We start from the raw sequence: 20,596 nt of genomic DNA, 5'->3' as shown, positions 1-20,596 counted from the left end.
GAATGCCACAAAACATTAAGACTTCTAATATCCACTTAACCTCACAAATTCCCACTGAAAGATCTGAGCTTAAATACCGACTCAATTTTGATTTCCTTACTAATTAAATACACTTTTCTTGGTAACAGATATTGCAGTCAGATAGAATTCAATGAGACTGAGTCAGTATGATAGAAACAAAGGTTCATTGTGAGTCCAGATGCATAACAGTTACATATTTAACTCCTACTAATAACAATTAAAAACCTTCTCAGACCTGGTCAGGAAAATTCTCCTTGACCTACTGAGTTCATTTTTAAAGGCTGAGATGATAAAATTGAGGTATCTACATGCCGCACCGCCCCCCCCCCCCCCCCCCCCCCAGGTTCCATCCTCAGCCTTCTAACCAGTAGTGTAGGCTAAACACAAAACCAGGAGCCAAAACCTCTTGAATTCTGTTCATAGTTTGATTACAGGTGTGTTCTGTGGTCTTGAACAGTTGCAGTACCCCTTTGCATGCATGTTTTCCTATGCATAAAGTCAAAATAACGCTACTTGCCTACTAACTGGTCTCCCAAAGGTAACATGAGGATTTGCTCAAGTTTATAAAGCTTTTAAAATGAAGAAAGTGCAACAAAAGTGCTGAAGAATTATTGTGCTGTTCTTCACTATTCTTAACTGGCAGGTGAGTCAGGCTTTGGAAAACAGCCTAGACCCATGAGAAGTTTCCTGAGAAGAGTTACAGCTTGGCAGACACAAGATCATAATTCTGAGTTAAAAAATAAATTAAATAACAAATTTTCTTTTTTTTCATCTTTCAGCACTATATAAACCATAGTTCCCACTTATTTTCACTACATACACTACCCTACTGTGGTGTGAATAAATGAATTTGAAAAGCAGCTTTTCCCTAGCTTTTATCTTTATTACATGTTACTCTGCTAAGATCCAATCTCCTTACTTTAATTGCCTCTAAGACTCATTCCCTAAAAACAATAACTGTCCTGATTTTGGCTGACTTTCTTCTTAGTAGTGGGTGCTGTGTTTTGGATTTAGTATGGGAATAACGTTGACAACACACTGATTTGTTGCTAAGTAGTGCTTACTCTAAATCAAGGAGTTCACAGTTTCCCATGCTCTGCCAGTGAGCAAGTGCACAAGAAGCTGGGAGGGAGCAGAGCCAGGACAGCTGGCCTGAACTGGCGAAAAGGATATTTCATACCATAGAACGTCATGCTCAGTATATGAACAGGGGGAGTTGGCCAGGAGGGGCCGATCGCTGCTCAGGGACTGGCTGGGCATCAAGTGACCAGGTGGTGAGCAATTGTGTTGTGTGGCATCTGTTTTTCTTCCTTTAGGTTTTATTCCTCTCTCTCCCTCTCCTCTTCATTATTATTATTATTGTAATTCTTGTTGTTGTATTCTTATTGTTTTCTTTAATTCAATTATTAAACTGTTCTTATCTCAACCCATGTGTTTTACCTTTTTCTGATTCTCCTCCCCATCCTATGGGGGAGGGGGGAATGTCAGTGGGGGTGACTGAGCAGCTGTGCGGTACTTAGTTGCTAGCTGGGGTTAAACCACAATGGTGCTTTTTGGCACACAACATGGGGCTGGAAGGGTTGAGATAATGACAGGTCTGACTAGAGTGTGTTAAAACAAATTTGTTATAAATATTTATTATACTAGTTTAATAGTCACTGGTCACAATGTTAATTTATTTGCTTCCAAAGTTGCTGCACTTGATTTCATTGTTACACTATTTAATACTTGCAGTACATGTTCCCTGTTGTGTTTATCATCCTTGGGCCTAGGCTAAGGTTGATACTGTGCTGTACTTGTACTGATGATATGATACAATTGCTGGTCGTGAAACTAACCTGATATATGTACTCAGCCTTGTCATCACCTCTGTACTTGGGGAGCCATTTAGTGGGAACTATTAATAATTACATTTTTTGACTTTTCTCCTTGGAGAGGCAAACTATAGGGGAGACATCTGCCTGCCTTCCTTCCTTCCTTCCTTCCTCTCTCCCTCCCTCCCTCCCTCCCTCCTTCCCTTCCAGCAGCTTTCTTCTCCTCCAGGCCGATCACAGAAGGATTTGAGAACTTTAAAAATTTTGAATATCCTTGGGATGTTGAGACCAGGGTATTTCTGGTCCTGGTTCTGTTGCTAGGAATGATGACTACGCTTCAGATTTTGTTTAGGGTTAAGCAACTATCCACGGCTACTCCAACACCTGCGACAGGCACTGCAGCTACTCCAACCCCACTGGCAGTCCCTATGGCTACTCAAAACCCCGGAGACAGGCACTGCAGTTACTTCAATCTCCATGACAAGCACTGTGGCTACTCAAACTTTTGCAAGTTCTTGGTTAGAATTCTAGCTGTTGTTTAAAAAGTACATTGCTGGTATAGTAAATGAATAACTGCAAAATTATGGCTCGGGATTCACACATTTAAGCTGTCTAACATTTGAAAAAGCTTTTCTTGCCCTGACTCAGAAGAAAAAATTTAATCTTTGAGGTATTACGCTTATGGGGAAAGACAATGAGCAAGCACATGGTAGACATTAAGACAGATATAGTCTGAAATCAGGACTCAGTCTGTATTGCTATTTTGTATCAAACTTGCACTGATGATGCTAATAATTTTCTACTTATTTCTTTTCAAAAACAGATATTAAAAAGTTTAAATGAATCTTTAAAGGGCATAAAGAAAACCAGGATAATTTTAAATCAAGTCTTTATCTGATTTCCAATGGAGAATTTTGATTGCTTCTTTAATGGATAATAAAACACAGAAGTTTTTAAGCAGCACAGTGCCTATCTAATTCACAGAACTTAACTTAAGGAAAAACTGATAAATTAGGAGAGAAGGAACATCGCAAAAAAGATACTTCAGAAATTAGCAATCATGTAAGTCATTCCTGTAGCTCCCTAAAGTTTCATAAACACTAATATATATGCTTTGAGTTGTACATAAGCATATGAAAGCAATTTAAAATAGATCTTATGTTGTACAATTAAAATAACCTCTCCCAAAAGATGTTTGAGCAAAGAATAGGGTAAATAGTAAGAAGAGACACTATATATACTCAATTACAGATAACTAGATGAAACACAAAACATTATTTTATATATTTTTGCACTGAAAGCCTTTATAACCATCTCACTGCCAAAGTAACTTTTTGCTTTCAACTAACTCCTTATGAAGTTATGAAGTCTTGAAGTACATGATATACTCTTTCTGGACTTTATATCCAAAAAACATGACATTTCCCATCATATTATGTCAGTAATATGTATTAAGAGAACAAAAGATTCACAGCAACAACGGGGGGAGTTTGCCCCTTTGTCATGGGGGAAGGTATCTTTTAAAGGGAAAATAAAAGACTGCATCAGCCTCTGACACCTGGGATCTGTATCACTGAGAGTGGAGTATGTATATGTGCCATTGCAATTCATATTGTCCAACAAATGCTAGTCCAGCCAGCTCAAGAATATCTATATCCTACCCTATCTTCTCCTATTCCATCTCTTCCAAGTTAAACAGTGCAAAGAGGTATTTCATAACAAAGGTGACTGAAAAGACTTCCATCATATTTCATGAAGTTTTGGGCAAACCAATACCATCATTACATATGGATTTAACAAACTGTCTTAAATCATATTGAAGTGTTTGAAGGAAGAAATCAGATTTACAGTATCACACTTACTATCATAATACAAATATTTGCTTGAGTATTGAATCAGGGTGGGATCTGTGGCTATCGGGCAAAACAAATATAGAGGAAAGTAAACCTTCTTTGAAATAGTTATTATAAAGTAGGTAAGATCAAATACTGTAAATCTCTTAAACAAATGAGTTCCTAAGAGTGACAGTCCCCCACCATTTTAATACCAGCTGCTTTGGTGAAAGCAAAAGTATTCTGCTGTTGTTCCCTTCCTATCTGTGCACCCCATCTTAAACGTCACCATAGCTGTTACCTACATCAAAACTGTTGGTAAACTCAATTATGGTTATTTGAGGAAAACTGTGAAAATTTAAGGTAAACTCAATTATGGTTATTTGAGGAAAACTGAAAATTTAAAACATGTGGTCCTAGCTTACAGTAAAATATCATATTTAATAGTCTCTATATATAGGCCAAATATATTGCTTGTTAAAAAAAAAAATAAAAGGGAAGAACTGAAATATCAAAAGCAATTGACTGCCTGTTTCTAATCCTCCCCATAGAAAGTCTGGCAGTTCTTACATTTCACAAGTCTAACGGTTACCAGCTGCAGGCTCAGTCTATCCATTTGCAAGCACTTGTTTTTATAGCTCATGTTTGTGATTTTGTACGTGAAACTTCAATGTAAGACATAAATCCTTCATCTTAACAATGATCTTTGTTATTGCCTCATTTAACCAGGGTGAAAAAAATGAGAATTTGGCTCCCTTTATTCACGAAAAGAAATTGACAGGGTGATGGGAATGACAACACACTAATGTCTCTTTAGAATCAGAAGAGTAAGAGTTTACAAAGTGTGAAAGGTTTAGAAAAACAATACTGAATATTTACTTTCTAGATTTTCAACTACTCTGCCATATTTTTCTTAAAAAAGAGAACCTCTGTTTGAATTACTGCAACTCATTCCTCTACAAAGCTAACATAAACCTGGAAATAATCCTGAGACATTGTAAAGATGAGAGAGAAAAAGGGAGTAAAAAAGGGAGCATGTGTGTGCACATGTGTATATGTATGTTTAGGAACAGAATGTGTATTTTATTTTCTAAACTACATTTACTGTCACTGTTTGTCACTGTTTTTAGTTTTGCACATTCCAGGTATTTAAATCACAGCATAAGATGTTTTAAAATGCTGTCTTTGGGATATTTTGGTGTATTACTCCAAAAACATGCATTTGTAATATAAGATCTTTTCAGAAATTCTTCTGCCTCAGACTGAGTTTCTACGACCCAGATGCTCTTCCCCTACCCACTGAAAACAGAGAACCCTCTCCTGTCTCCCACCCACATTTTGGTTTCCTTTTCTCAGCTGCACACTTCCATACTTTTGAAGACAATGGAGGTAAGCTGTATTTCCACAGACATAATAGGTCCCCTAAGTTTGTGTACTTTCAAGCTGACAAGATGCCAGATAAAAGGATAGCTTTCTCCAGCTGTTTGGCTGGCATTACAAGCACGTAGCTGCTTGAGAGAGTTAACAACTGAAACCCAGCATTAAACATCTAGAGAAATTTAATTTCCTGAGCAACAGTCTTCCTGTAGCAACATAACTGCTCCTTAGCTAAAAAAGAATCATAAAAGCTAAAGATTCTGTATTACAAAGAAACACCAACATTATAATTGCTTCTGCTGTTGTGTTCAGTTTGGGTTTGTTTGTTTGTTTAAACAGCCTGGCAGCTCCATTCAACAGTCTGTAGATCTGCTGTTTCCCTGTCACTCTCAGAAATAAACTTACTGGTAGGTAAATCTTCTTTTCTCTAGTTTCAAAACATTCTGCCAACCATAGGAATGAATGGTATAGACAGGATACAAAGGTCTGTCTTAATGCTTGGTACAGGCTCAATGCCCAGTACAGACTCAGCCACAGAGAAGCCACTCACAGAAGCAATCATTCTGTGAGTACAGCAGATAGCTACCCCAAACAGCCAGTATGTTTTAGGTTTGTTATTTTTTTGAATACCTGTCAAACTGTCTTGCTCTTGCACATTGAATCCAGCCTAGAAAATAATGCAATCTCCAGAAATCTATAGTCACTTAGACTTTTTCATAGGGCAGAAGTAATGTTTTCCATTTTGCTTTCTAGTGTTCTACCACATCAGCATACATACTGGTTTTTTTCAGTCAGGGTTACTAAATCTAACAAAACGCAGAGTACCTCCTGTGTATTACACAGTTTACACTGAACATGCCAAATAATATTGAAGCTTCAAAGCCAAATAGAAAGGCCAGGAGTGTGAACTATAATCATTCCACATATACTTATTTTCCTTCCATGTCTCAGATCTCTCCAGCCTCCCTGAATAGAAAACAAAAAAGTTGAGACACTAATCTATCTTCAGAACTTTACTAAATGACTTTGTATTTAGCTCTTCAAATAATAATATTTACATTTGCAAACAACCTACATGTTTAAATGTTTTTATGGATGTAGTCAGTGTTTCTAGAAGCACTTTTCAAGAACTAGTCTCACTAATTCAAAAAATATAAATACCCATGTGGTAAAAAAATATGAGAGGCAATATTAAATTTAAAGGTAGTATTTGATGGGTTTTGCCATAGCACTTTAATGAATACTTATGCTTTTTCTCATGTGCTATAAGTCCTACATTCTTTTCACAGCCATATTATTCAGAATACAGTATTCCCTCTGAAGATATGTCCAAAGGTTCTTAAGTCCTGCATTTTAGCTGTCAGTGTGTTCACCTTTCCTTCTCATGTATATTCTTAGGTTACCAAATGGCTACACTGCCTTCACCAATGTAAACAACAATTTAATAAAAAACCATTCACATAATGGAAAATAGAAATAGAAAATAAAATAATATCAAAAACATTTAAGAACAGGAAAGGCTACTCTAGAAAGCGTGGATGATACAAAAAGTCACAGGTGTAGTATGAAGGAACTAGAATACAAAGGACTGTAACCAAATATGTTCAACTATTAACATTACAAATAATGTAGATATAACAAGACAGGTAAAAGCCTCTCATGACTTTTTGGAACTTGTTTAAAACTGTATCATGTTAAAAAGTTTCTGTGTACAAAAAAAGCTTCTACCTTTATTATGATAGCAAAATACTGTTTTTTCATGCCTCCAGAAGTCTTCTTTCTGAACATAAAGTATTAGTATTGTTTGGAGAAAATGTTTTCTAGTGTTTGTATTTGGACATGACTAAAAGGTCTACAAGCAGTATTACCAAATATCACTCTCAAATGTACATGTTAATATTTTATTCTTCTTTTTCACTTATGTAAGGGATTTACAAAACAAATAAACTTCTGTCTTAAAAGCAGCATCTGCTGTCTTGCACCTCCCACTGAAAATGACAAATCAAGGAGAAATTCCTGGACCTTACCTGCTGGACTCGGCAGATGTAATGGCAATCAGAGGAGGAATCCTCAGTGGAAGAGTGGTGGGCCTTGGAATAGTCTCAGTATCATTCTTTTTATCCCAGTCTGCCTGTTCTAACTGCCTGAAAGCCAGGGGGGGAAGCTGGATGTTACGAGATGATAATCTCCGTACAAGATAGGGCTCCAATCCCTGGAAAGACTCTTCATCCTCAGTGCTGTGATGGAGAACTTCTGAGACCTATGATCAAGGCAAAAAAATACCTATAATGTAATAAATTACCTATAATGTTAATCTGATAAATTTATAAATTCCTTTCTATAAGCTAGTTTCATATAAATTTACTTTTATTAAAAAATACTTTACTACCATTATTAAGAAAATGAAAAAGAATGAAAAAATGCAGGTAAAAACTTCTAGGACTTAGATAATTTGGGGTTTTAAAAGTGAACAGAAAGCTATTTTATGATGAGGTTAATACACTATTATAAAATAGGTACTCATACCTGTAAAGCCGACAAAAGTGACATTAGACAAATTTCTTTCCCACAATATTCTTGCTTCCCTACAACTTAACCACTTTTTGGAAGTGAAAGTCCAAATACCAATAACCAAATAAAGTGAAAGTAGTAGTCAGAGATTCGAAACTATACACCTCTTGACTGAGAACAGGAGAAAATTTACCTTGAATTCTCTCAGCTGTCCCTACTCTCATACTTCTCTCTTGCTCACAGTAATTTCATGCTAATAGCAAGTGATGAGTACTTAAAACAACACTGCAGTGCTTAGAAACAGTGAATAATTAGAAGCTCTGAAGGTCAGGCCCTAATGAAATCTTAAGTCTAAGCATTAGTAGACATTATTTTTAATTTAATTATCTAACCACTGGTAATATCCTCTGGGTCATGGAAGAATGGTAGACAATAAATGGTAGACAGGAAAGAGATTTCCAACTGATACTGATTTACAGGGGAGAAAATTTCTTCAGACTATTTCCTGAACTTTTAACAAACAGCTCACTATTGTGAGAGGAAATTCTCAAAGAATTACTTTTGTGAGAGCACTGATATTCTGAGAAGCCTGTTGAAATAATAAGAAAAAATGTCTTTTTTCTCCATGTGTTACACAAAGCCTTTTACCACTTTCATAAATTCCCCAGCACAGATACCACTGTCTGCACCTAAGTTCTGAGCAAGTCTAAAAATTTTATACACCTAAACTAAGAATTAGGAATACAGCATATATAGCTGTATATTATTCCACTTAGGTCATGTATAGCTTCATAGTCCTAATAACATACTTGAGACTGGTTCACCAACTACCCACCTCTGTCAAACTACAGTTCACATTCATATTGTGGTATACATGGTATACAGAAAAAGCAAGCTGGACTATGCCCACAGCTTACAATCACACCTTCAGTTACAGTGCAGACGTGGCCTTCAGTTTGACCTGTCTCATGAGCACTGATGCACACATGCAAGAAAACTCTGAACGGCACTGGATTTGTTCTGTATGTAGAGGGAGAGCCATTAACCAAACACCTTTCATGATGAGTAACTGTATTGCGTTTGCATGGCAAGATGCTCGTAGCAAAGGAGGCTACAGGAGTGGCTTCTGTGAGAAGATGCCAGAAACTTCTATGTCCGAAAGAGCCAGTGCCAGCCGGCTCCAAGAGGAACCTGCTGCTGGCCAAGGCTGAGCCAATCAGCCATGGCTGGCAGTGCCTCTGGGATAACATATTTAAGAAAGGGAATAAAAACCCCTGCACAACTAATTGTATCAGAAGAGAGGAGTGAGAATATGTGAGGGGAATGACTCTGCAGACCCCCACATCAGTGCAGAAGGAGGGCAGGAGGTGCTCCAGGTGCCAGAGCAAAGATTCCCCACCAGCCCATGGTGAAGACCATGGTGAGGCAGGCTGTGCCCCTACAACCCATGGAGGTCCATGGTGGAGCAGATAATACACCTGCAGCCCGTGGAGCCCCCCACGCTGGAGCAGGTGGGTGTCTGGAACAGACTGTGACCCCGTGGGAAGCTTACACTGGAGCAGGTTCCCGGCAGGACCTGTGGCCCTATGGAAAGAGGAGCCCAAGCTGGAGCAGGTTTGCTGGCAGGACTTGTGACCCCATGGGGGATCTACACGGGAGCAGTCTGATCCTCAGGGACTGCACCCTGTGGAAGGGACCCATGCTGGATCAGTTCATGAAGAACTGTAGCCCGTGGGAAGGGCTCATGTTCGAGAAGTTTGTGGAGAACTGTCTCCCATGGGAGGGACCATGCTGGAGCAGGGGAAGAGTATGAGGACTCCTCTGCCTGAGGAGGCAGGAATGACAGAGACAACATTTGATGAATTGACCACAACCCCCACGCCCCATCCCCCTGCGTGGGAGGAGGTAGAAAAAAAACAGAAGTGAAATTGAGCCTGGGAAGAATGGAGAGGTGGGGGGAAGGTGCTTTAAGATTTATTTCTCATTATCCTACTGTGGTTTGATTGGTAATAAATTAAACTGATTTCCTCAACTTGAATCTGTTTTGCACATGATGGTAATTGCTGAGTGATCTCTCCCTGTCCTTATCTTGAACATAGAAGCCTTTCGTTACATTTTCTTTCCAGTGTCCAGCTGAGGAGGGGAATGATACTGTGGCTTTGGTGAGCACGTAACTTCCAGCCAGGGTCAACCCACCACAGTAATATTAATAAGCTCCATTTATACTCAGAGATTGAGCAGTTGCTGCAAGCAAACTGTTTCTAATTAAATTTTTAATCACAAACTCTAAATTCATAATTTAGCGATTTTTCTTAATCTAGCTGTAATGCAGTTTAAGAAAACAAGGATTATGAAATGGTATGCATTAATGCATGTACTCTGAAGCAAATCAACAGCAAGATCAATCACTGTGAAAATACTACAAGAATTAATGTGTTATAGTTATCCAGGGAGAAGTTTAACTTCAGGCTTCTATTTTCAGTGTGTGCATAGTGGATATTCAAGACAGCTGAATACATTTAAAAAATAATCATGAAATTAATTATAGCTCTGCAAGAAATGAAAAATACTGATATTGAGCTAAAAGTAGTCTATCACATGTGGTTATTTGATCCACTTCATCACCTGCTTTTTTGGGCAGGTCTGAAAATCATAAAAATCTTTTAATTGTGGCCACAGGCAACAAGAATGAGTTAGCCAAAGGGAGAAACTGAACTCACTGAGTGACTTCTTCTTCAACTCATATGCAAAAATTACAGAAGTAAAAGATTATAGCATGAAGAAAGGCATACATGAAAGGGAAGAATTCCAACACAAATATTAAAGCCAAGCTTTGGAGAGATTAAAACATAGGCATCTAACGTATTTCCATGACAATAGAAAACTAAATCAATTCGTAGAAAAACAGGCCACCAAGTCAGTTACAAATACTCACGCATCTAAACCAGTAAACGATCATATTGATTTTACTCATCTTGGTAAAACAGAAGAAAAAATGCAGTGCTAGTTTTGCCTTATTTTTGAACATGGTTATAATGAGCATTATCTTTACTCACTACAATCACAGAACTGCTGTTTGGAAGGACCCTCATGAGGCTGTCCAGTCCAACCTCATGCTCAAAATGAGACTATCATCAACACTTGATCACATCAGCCACAGCTTTGTCTAAATCTCAAAAACCTCCAGCACCAGAAATTCCCCAGCCTCCGTGGATAACCCGCGCCGGTGCTGCACCACATTCCTAATGAAGAAGATTCTCCTGATGTTCAGTCTGAACATCCCAGACAGGGGCCCTTGGCCCTCCTTAAACAGCATGCCGCCGCCGAGAAGAGCTGAAGTTTGTTGCCTTTTGCAGCGACCTTCAAGCAGCTGCCGGCTGCCATTAGACCCCCTTTCAGCTCCTCCACAGCAGACAAGCAAGCTGGGCACCAGCACTGATTGTGTGCTCTAAGTCCTGACCGTCCTGGTAGCCCTCTCCTGGGCTCCGGGCGTTCCCCTCGATCCGCCAGTGACAGGCGCGCTGGCACATATGGTGTTGTTTACGATGGAGAGCGTGCTGCCTGGCTGCGACCCACCCCGCAGTCCCCTGAGGGCCCCAGGTCCTTGCCAGCACCCAGGCAGCCACTTGCCGGTCTGTGCCGGTGCTTCAGGTTATCCCGTCTGGGCCACGTGGGTGCCGGTACCAGCCCCTCATGGTGATGTGCTCATTGCCAGCTGCCAGACAGATGTTGGCCCATCAGTCTCTGCACTTCGATCTCAGCAGGGGAACTAGGTTTTTTCCCAACTAGTAACCTTTTCATTCATCCCAGGTTTCCTATCTGGAATTCAAAGCAGAATTCAAAATTTTCTTTAAATTGTGGTCTGTTAAGGGAGGTTTGCCACAGTAATGGCAGGGGCAGTGGGTGGGGAGGTGAAGAGGCATCAAAGAAACTGCAATTTCAGACAGAACGATTGAGGAATCCAGAATATAAGTAAATAAATAAGATAAATTTTGAAGCTCTAAGAGCTTCAGATGATATCAGTGGAGTGACACAGAGTAAGAGGCCTTAACAGGAGGTCCAGAAGATACTACATTAACATACGTGTACACCAGGATGAGGAACAGCATGATGAGGACAAATTTTTTTGGATCTAGACTGCCTTATGAGGACTACTGAAAAGTCAGATAGAGGCCAAGAAGCTCATAATTTATGTAGCTTTGTGGAGAAGATGTTACAGGTCATAGTATCTGAATGTAGATAGACTTACAATGCTATCACTATAAGAAAGACAAGAAAACTACTAACTACTTTATAGAAATAAAAATAGAAAACCTAAATTTTGCAGCCTGAAGTTACATGAGGGTAGAGATGATACTTTTATGAGCTCCTGGTTGCCAAACAGCAAACAATGTAATATCAAAGTCAGTTGTAAAAGATCTGAATTTTCAGAAATGCAAAGTGTATGAAAAGCAAGAAGTCGGTGTTGGCCATCTTCCTGCTGCCTCTAAAGATTTAGTGAAGTATAGAAATCAAGCAATACAGCATCAGCACATAAAAGACCTTTCATCTCCAACATTCAGAGCAGTAACATGTGAATGTCAGATAGACAGGTTGTACGCATATACAAAATATATATTAAGGTAGTGTATCTGCAGTGGTACGTTTCGCTCCCACCACTCTGGGCCCCTCTATAATCTCAGGAATTCCCGTTAGGCCTTGGCCTTTGTGGAACAATTTGAGTGCTTAAGTGTCCCTTGACAGCACCAGGAACTTTTGCACAGCTGAGGTGGGGAACAGCACCGACCGTACCAGGAGCTCCTGTTGCCCGGCCAAGGCAGGGAACGAGAATGGGAATAAGTAATTTCCTGATGGCCCTGGAACATTCCTTACCTGAACCATAGCCCAAGTGGAACAATACCATTGTTACTAGAATTTTGAAATATTAATGACCCGCATTGTGCCCAGAATGGAAATTTATGGATGACTAAAACCAGTCATCTTGTGACCCTATGAACAGTGATCCTAGGTGAGACATTTTGAGCTCTCCTGGACCACAGCAGGCTGCGACCAGCATCTCCCTCTGAGTGGGACACCTCACAGAACTCACAAACCCTCAATCAGCACTGAAATGCTAACAGAGCCCCATTAACAGCTACAGTACCACATATTGCAACCCTAACAGCCACACTACAGGCAGCCACACACCTATGGATGGCAGCACTAGATGTAAAATATATATTCCTTATGGTTCCCCCTACAAGAGGAGGATAAGAAGAAACTTGCTTTTACTTAGGAATGTATATGATATACCTTTAACAGACTCCCACAAGAGTATAAACATTCACCCACAATTGCTCATGCTGTGGCTTGCTGAACTTCTACAGTCTTGCTTCCTCAGGATGTGAAACTACCAACATATACATGATATTGAAGGAGATTCCCCTTAATATACAGGAGAAGTGACAACAGCAGTGTGGGAAGCACTCCATAAAGCAGAAGCTGAGATACCACCTCAGAAGTATCAGGGACCAAGTAGGGAAGTAAAGGTTTTGGGTACTCATTGGACAGCAGGCAGTGCAGTGGTTCCTCCAGATACCTTAAGAAAAACAGAACAGAACAGTTGCAGGTGCCCCAGTCTAGGAAGGAAATACAACAGCTTATGGGTACTTCAGGGTATTAGAGAAAGCATGTACCTGGATTTTCTATCATTGCTTGCCCACTATGCTCACTTTTATGAAAGGGAAAGATATGGAAATGAAACTCAGAACATGAAGTGGCAGTCAAAACTTTAACACAGGAGTTGAAGACATACCAGTCCTTGGGACCAGTAAATCCCCACAACCCTGTTATAGCAGAATGGAGTTTTGCTGAACACAGCTCTGAAACTGGCCCTGGACGGATCAGAGACCTTTATTGTTCCGTTCAACTGCATTTAAAGAGACAGATAAGAAATACTCTGAGTGGGAAAAGGGACTTTTGTCTTTAGTCCAAGCAGTTAAACAAGTTGAGCTACTAATAAGTAACTTGTCTGGAAAAACCCTGCCAAGACTTGTATTGTTTTCCCTTGCCAGAAACAGTACTGGTAATAATACCAACAAACCTTCCCTGGAGATAAGGTTGACTATTGAAGGATTGCTTATCCTTCTCGCAGGAGCAGTCATCACAATCATGAATAAAATTCAGTTCACACATCAACAAGCTTGACCCACAGAGTGGACACCTACATTTCTTTTACTTGTGCCAATCAATATGGAAACTATAGTACATTCTGCACCATACGTATTTCTCAGTTGTGGGTCCAACCTACTGTAACAGCAGTTATAAGAGAAGGTGAAGAGGACACCTTACTCCCTGAAATTTGAAAAGTAACTTGAGATAATGTGACTCAATTCAAAAAAGATTTCCAATCTTTGTGACATCTAGTTAATTTCATTTATGACCCAAACAACAGTAAAGCCACAGTCTTTGTTTTGACAATACACAATGCTTCAGTATACACCATATACCAAATCATTGTGCTGGGATTAAATCACAATGAAACTGTCCTCTATCTGCTAGAACACAGAATATGGGCCTAACAAAGGGGGAACAAATAGCAAACTATTGATGTTGATACACATGTTGTATGGGAACAACAGGCATTTATTTGTGAAAGTAATACTATTAAGGCTCAAGACATTTGTTGTGACGCTAAACAAAATGTCATTTTGAAATACACCCCGATGAACCCCCTGAAACTGTACTTGCATAGGTTAGAAATGGATGTGTTTGTCTGAGAAGCCTTTTGTGATTTTATATGTACAAACACCACTGTAGAGATATATAATCACTCAAATACTGATATCTGTAATTTTATCAAAATTATGGTATGCAACTGTCCAGCTCCTGTCCCAACCAATGGATTCTGTTAATTGCTACAGTCAAAATACACATCCTATCAAGATTTACTACCTACCCCCATTGGAATGAATCTTCCATTGCTAAAAAACTACTATAACATGATGACTTGATTCAAGTACTGAAATGAATCCAGAACAACAGATAAAGAATGTTGATTATCATTCATGATGATGCAGAAAAGATACACCATGCCCTAGAAAGAGTGAGGATAGAGAACATAACTGGCGGGATAACTTATTTGGATGGTCATCAACAGCAACAGGAACTTTGAATTGAATGCTATACCTCATTGTAATTTTACTAATTTCTGTTTTATTATGCTTGCTGATGAACATTATTCTATATGTTAGAGTGTGGAGAATGGCTAGATGGGTGGCACTGTTGCAAAGACTTCCTTGCATATATAGCATAGCTTGATCACATTTACCAAAAGATAGACTAACCAGAAGTTTCTCTCAAATTACAACTCAAATATGTCATTGATCTGTTCATAGACATAGAGGAAAGAGGTGACCACACCATCAGTCTGTGAGAGAGAGACTGATTAACTTTACTCACAGGTTAGACTGTGGCAGTGCATTTCTTTCCTACCCCTCTAGGCCCCTCTACAATCTCAGGAATTCCCGTTAGGCCTTGGCCTTTGTGGAACAATTTGAGTGCTTAAGTGTCCCGTGACAGCACCAGGAACTCTTGCACAGCTGAGGTGGGGAACAGCACCGACCGTACCAGGAGCTCCTGTTGCCCGGCCAAGGCAGGGAATGAGCATGGGAATAATTAGTCATTCCCTGACAGCCCTGGAACATTCCTTACCTGAATCGTAGCCCAAGTGGAACGGTACCATTGTTACTAGAATTTTGAAAGATTAATGACCCACATTGTGTCCAGAATGGAAATTTATGGATGACTAAAGCCAGTCATCTGGTGACCCTATGAACAGTGGTCCTAGGTGAGACCCTTTGAATTTTCCTGGACCACAGCAGGCTGTGACCAGCATCTCATTCTGAGTGGGACACCTCACAGAACTCACAAACTCTCAAGTCTGCAAAAACTGGAGAAGCGTCACTGAAAGCTGGCATTGGGGCCTCGGCTGAAATCTTCTACTCCCTGAGGCTCAACTCTCACCTATTGAAAAATGCTGAGACATCTGAAAGCAGTATTTCACTGAACTTGATGGGAACTTTTAATGGGTATACCTCTATTTGTGTCTGTGTGCATGTGTGTGTGAACTGATTTAGATACCTCATAGCAATAGAATGAATGTTACCACCTTGGATCCCTAATTAAGTCGCTGTTGTGATTATAGTAAATCCTATTAACCTCACTCTGTATATGTTAAATCAGTCAATGATTAACTGCGGCTGAAATCTTGTGATCCACTTTAAAACTGTGAATAAACCTTAGACATCCTTTAGATATAATTGTTGTCCAAGTCTGAGACACACTGGAGCAGCAGAGGTGTGAGGAGTCCTCCCCCGAGGAGGAAGGAGCAGCAGAGACAATGTGTGATGAACTGACCACAACCCCCATTCCTGTCACAGTGTGCCACTCAGGGGAGGGAGGCTGAGGAAATCTGGAGCTAAGCTGAGCCCAGGAAGAAGGGAGGGGTGTGAACAGTGTTTTAAGATTTGGTTTTATTTTCCATTACCCTACTGTGATTTGACTGTAATAAATTAAGCTAAGTGCTGAGTGATCTCCCCCTGTCCTTATTTCAACCCTCAAACTTTTTGTTGTATTTTCTCCACTGTCCAGTTCAGGAGGGAAGTGATAGAGCAAATCTAATGGGCACCTGGCATGCAGCCAGGGTCAACTGACCACAAGGCTCCATGTATCTGTGGCACAGACTACATCAGGAGAAGGTATCAGCAAAAGGGTACCAGTGAGCTTTTGATATAGTTGCCTTGAGTATGAAGAAGATTAAGCAGCTGTCTAACTTGCCTTGTCTCTCAAAGGATCCTTCTGTTGTTGACAGACAGCAGGGGCCAATATCTACCATGACAGCGCACTGAGAAACACTGTCGCACTAATCAAGACTCCCTGATTCCCATCCATAAGCTGATCCTGCAAATGGAGAGTAGAAGACCGATCAGTAGGACTCATTCACCCTTTAATAGTCCCACATGGCCAGTGTGAAATGCTAATGGAGAGTGGAGGCTTAACACTGGATTATTGTGGCCTGAACAACATCATGCTGCCATACCAGACATGCTAGAATTCCAATATGAACTGAAGTCAAAGACAGCCAAGTGGTATGCCACAGTTGATACTGCTATTGTGTTTTTCTCAATCCCTTTGGCTGCGAAGTACAGGCCACAGTTTGCTTTCACTTGGAGGGACATCCAGTACACCTGGAATTGACTGCCCCAGGGGTGGAAACACAGCCATTATTTGTCATTAATTGATACAGGCTGCACTGGAACAAGGTGAACTCATGAACACCTGAAGTATATTGCTGACATCATTGTTTGAGGCAACATAGTGGAGGAATTGTTTGAGAAGGGGAGAAGAATAGTATAGATTCTTCTGAGAGCTGGTTTTGCTATAAAACTAAGTAAGGTCAAAGGACCTGCAAAGGAGTTCCAGATTTTAGGTATAAAATGGCAAAATGGATACCATCAGCTTCCAACGGATGTGTCCAATAAAATAACAGCTATGTCCCCACCAACTAAAAAGAAAAAAGACAAGTTTTTTTAAGTTTTGTGGGTTTTTGAAGAATGCATAATCCAGGTTACAGTCTGATCGTAAGCCCTCTCTATCAAGTGACCCAGAAGAAGAACAATTTTGAATGGGGCCCCAAGCAGCAGCAAGGTTTTGAACAAATTAAACAGGAGATAGTTTGTGCACAGTAGTACTTGTACCAGACTGAAAAGAGCAAGATGTGAAAAACATGTTTTACATTGCAGCCAGGAATCATGGCCCCACATGAAGCTTTTGGCAGAAAGCTCTGGGGGACACTCAAGGTTGACCTCTGGAGTTTCTGAGCTAGGAATATAGAGGATCTGAAACCCGTCACACTCCAACTGGAAAAGAAATATTAGCAACATATGAAGGAGTTCAAGCCATTTCAGAAGTAGCTGTTACTGAAGCACAGCTCCTTTTGGCACCTTGACTGACTGTGCTGGGCTGGATGTTCAAAAGAATCTCTACACATCATGCAATGGATGGTACATGGAGTAAGTGGGTCACAGTGATAATGCAAAGGACTTGGATGGGAAATCCTGACTGACCAGGAATTCTGGAAGTGATCATGGACTGGCCAGAGGGCTTAAACTTTGGACTGTCACCAGAGGAGGTGAACCATGCTGAAGAAGCCCCACTGTATAACAAATTACCAGCAACTGAAAAGCATTACACGCTGCTCATAAATGGATCCTGTCATACTGTAAGGAAACATCAGGGGTGGAAAGTTGCTATGTGGAGTCCTACATGGCAAGTCACAGAAACTGCTGAAGGAAAAGGTGAATGAAGTCAGTCTGCAGAAGTGAAAGCTATCCAGCTGGCTTTAGCTATGGCTGAATGAGAAAAATTACCAATACTGTATCTCTATACCCACCCATGGATGGTGGCAAATGCTCTGTGTGTGTCTACAGCAATGGAAGCAGATTAACTGGCAGCACAGAAGTAAACCCAAATGGGGCTGCAGAATTGTGGCAACATATTGCTGCCCAGGTGGAGAACCTGGATGCTCATGTTCCCAAGAGCTGTGCCACTGAAGAACATTGACACAAAGAGCAGGTGGACCAGGCTGGACCAGGACCACCACCACTGCTCAGATGGACCTGGACTGGGAACATAAAGGTGAGCTATTTATAGTTTAATGGGTCTATGACACATCAGGGCATCTAAGAAGGGGTACATTATATAAACAGGCTTGTGATCAAGGGATGGACTTGTCCATTGATGTCATTGCACAGATCATCCATGAATGTAAAACATGTCCCATAAGCAAAAAAGCCAAGTGGCTGAAGCCTTTCTGGTATAGAGGGCAATGGTTGAAATACCAATGTGGGAAAGAATGGCAGAACAATTATATCACACTATCACAAGCCTGCCATGCCAAGCACCATGTGCTTACAATGGTGGAAGTGACTACTGGATGGCTGGAAATACGGCCTGTGACACATGCCACTGCCTGGAATACTATCTTGGGACTTGAAAAGCAAGTTTTATGGCAACACAGCACCCCTGAAAGACCTGAACCAGAGTGCAGGACTGATGAGGAGTTGAAAGTCATTGTGCAGCTGGAAAAATGTAGTGTAATTGCCATCATGGAAAATGGTGCGATGACTCACACAACTGGAGTGCCCCAGCAGATGGCTATAAACTCTTCAGAAGGCATAGGCAAGGAAGGAGAGAGAGTATATATACAGAGGCCTTGTGTATTAGGGAGTGTTTTGATTGTCTAGAGCTTGATGGTGGTAATGAAAAGGGTTGAGTATTTATGGGTAAGAACCAGCGGGAAGTCCAACAAGACAGATATCATGGTGGGACTATGTTATAGACCACCCAATCAGAATGAAGAGGCAAAAGATATAGCCTATAAGCACCTGGGAGAAGCCTCACAATCACTAGTCCTTGTTCTCATGGGGAACTTCAACTTAACAGATGTCTACTGAAAACACATTTCAATATAGATAAAAAGCAATGTAGGAGGTTCCTGGTGTGGAAGATAACTTCCTGAAAAAATTCGTGAGTAATCCAGCTAAGGAAGGCAACCCACTAGACCTGTTGTTTGCAAACAGAGGAGGACTGGTGGGTGATGTGATGGTTGGAAGCCATCTTGGGTATATCAGTCATGAAATGGTAGAGTTCAGTTCTTGAAGAATTAAGGAATGTGGTTATCAGAATCACTACCTTGGACTTCTGGAGGGCAGACCAGACTATTTAAGGGCCTGGTTGACAGAGTCTCTTGGGAGTCAGTCCTGGGGGGCAAAGGAGTCCAGGAAGGCTGGACATTATTCAAGAAGGAAATATTTAAGGCACAAGAGCAGGCCTATGTGCCAAAAGATGAGCCATCAGGGAAGAAGACCAACCTGGCAGAACAGAGACCTTCTGCTGTAACTCAGGGGAAAAAGGAGAGTTTATGACCTTTAGAAGGGGCAGGCAACTCAGGAGGACTACAAAGATGTCATGAGGTTATGCCAGGAGAAAACTAAAAAGGTGAAAGCCCAGCTAAAACTCAGGCTGGCTACTGCCATGAAAGGTAACAAAAAATATTTTTACAAATGCATTAGAAACAAAAGGAGGGCCACAGGTAATCTCCACCCTTTATTGGACATGGCGGGGAACATTGCAGCAAAGGATGAGGAAAAGGCTGAGGTACTTTATGACTTCTTTGCCTCAGTATTTCATAGCAAGGACAATTGCTCTCAGGGTACCCAGCTCCCTGAGCTGGAAAACAGGCAAGAGGACCATAATGAAGTTCCTGTTCTCCAGGAGGAAACAGTTAGTGGCCTGCTGCTCCACTTACACATCCACAAGTCTATGGGGCCACATAGATTCCACCCAAGGGTACTGAAGGAGCCAGTGAAAGAGCTCACCAAGCAACTCTCCATCATTTATCAACAGTCCTGGCTAACCGAGGAGGTCCCAGAGGACTGGAAGTCAGCCACTGTAATGCCTGTCTACAAGAAGGGCAGGAAGGAGGATTCGGAGAATTCCAGGCCTCTCAGCCTGACCTTGGTGCTGGGGAAAGTTATGGAGCAGATCTTCCTGAGTGCCATCATGTGGCACGTGCAGGACAGCCAGTGGAACAGGCCCAGCCAGCATGGGTTTGTGAAAGGCAGGTCCTGCTTGATGAACCTGATCTCCTTCTAGGGCAAGATGATCCACCTAGTAGATGAGGGAAAGGCTGTGGGTGTTGGCTGCCTGGACCTTAGTAAAGCCTTTGACACTGTCTCCCACAGCATTCTCCTGGAGACACTGGCTGCTCATGGCTTGGATGGGTGTGCTCTATACTGGGTGAAAAAATAGCTGATGGCCGGGTCCAAAGGGCTGTGGTGAATGGAGTTACATCCATCTGGTGGCCAGTCAGAAGTGGTGTTCCCCGGGGCTCGGTACCAGGGCCAGTTCTGTCTAATATCTTTACTGAAGGTCTGGACGAGGGGATCGAGTGCATCCTTAGGAAGTTTGCAGACAACACCAAGTAGGAGGGTGGGGAAG

At 41.1% G+C, this 20,596-nt stretch overlaps 1 protein-coding gene across 1 annotated transcript in view; it reads right to left on the bottom strand.

The window, feature by feature from the left end:
* PDE4D (phosphodiesterase 4D) overlaps window positions 1–20,596 on the bottom strand; it is a 624,748-nt gene that overhangs the window by 435,919 nt on the left and 168,233 nt on the right. The window contains exon 3 of the mRNA XM_056324007.1: window positions 7,072–7,304. Coding sequence (XP_056179982.1) covers window positions 7,072–7,304 — 233 coding nt within the window. The remainder of the gene's footprint in view (window positions 1–7,071; window positions 7,305–20,596) is intronic.

This window comes from Falco biarmicus, chromosome Z, assembly GCF_023638135.1.
Source record: "Falco biarmicus isolate bFalBia1 chromosome Z, bFalBia1.pri, whole genome shotgun sequence".
In the NCBI taxonomy this organism is placed as follows: Eukaryota; Metazoa; Chordata; class Aves; order Falconiformes; family Falconidae; genus Falco; species Falco biarmicus.
This window is presented reverse-complemented; position numbering and strand designations above follow the sequence as displayed.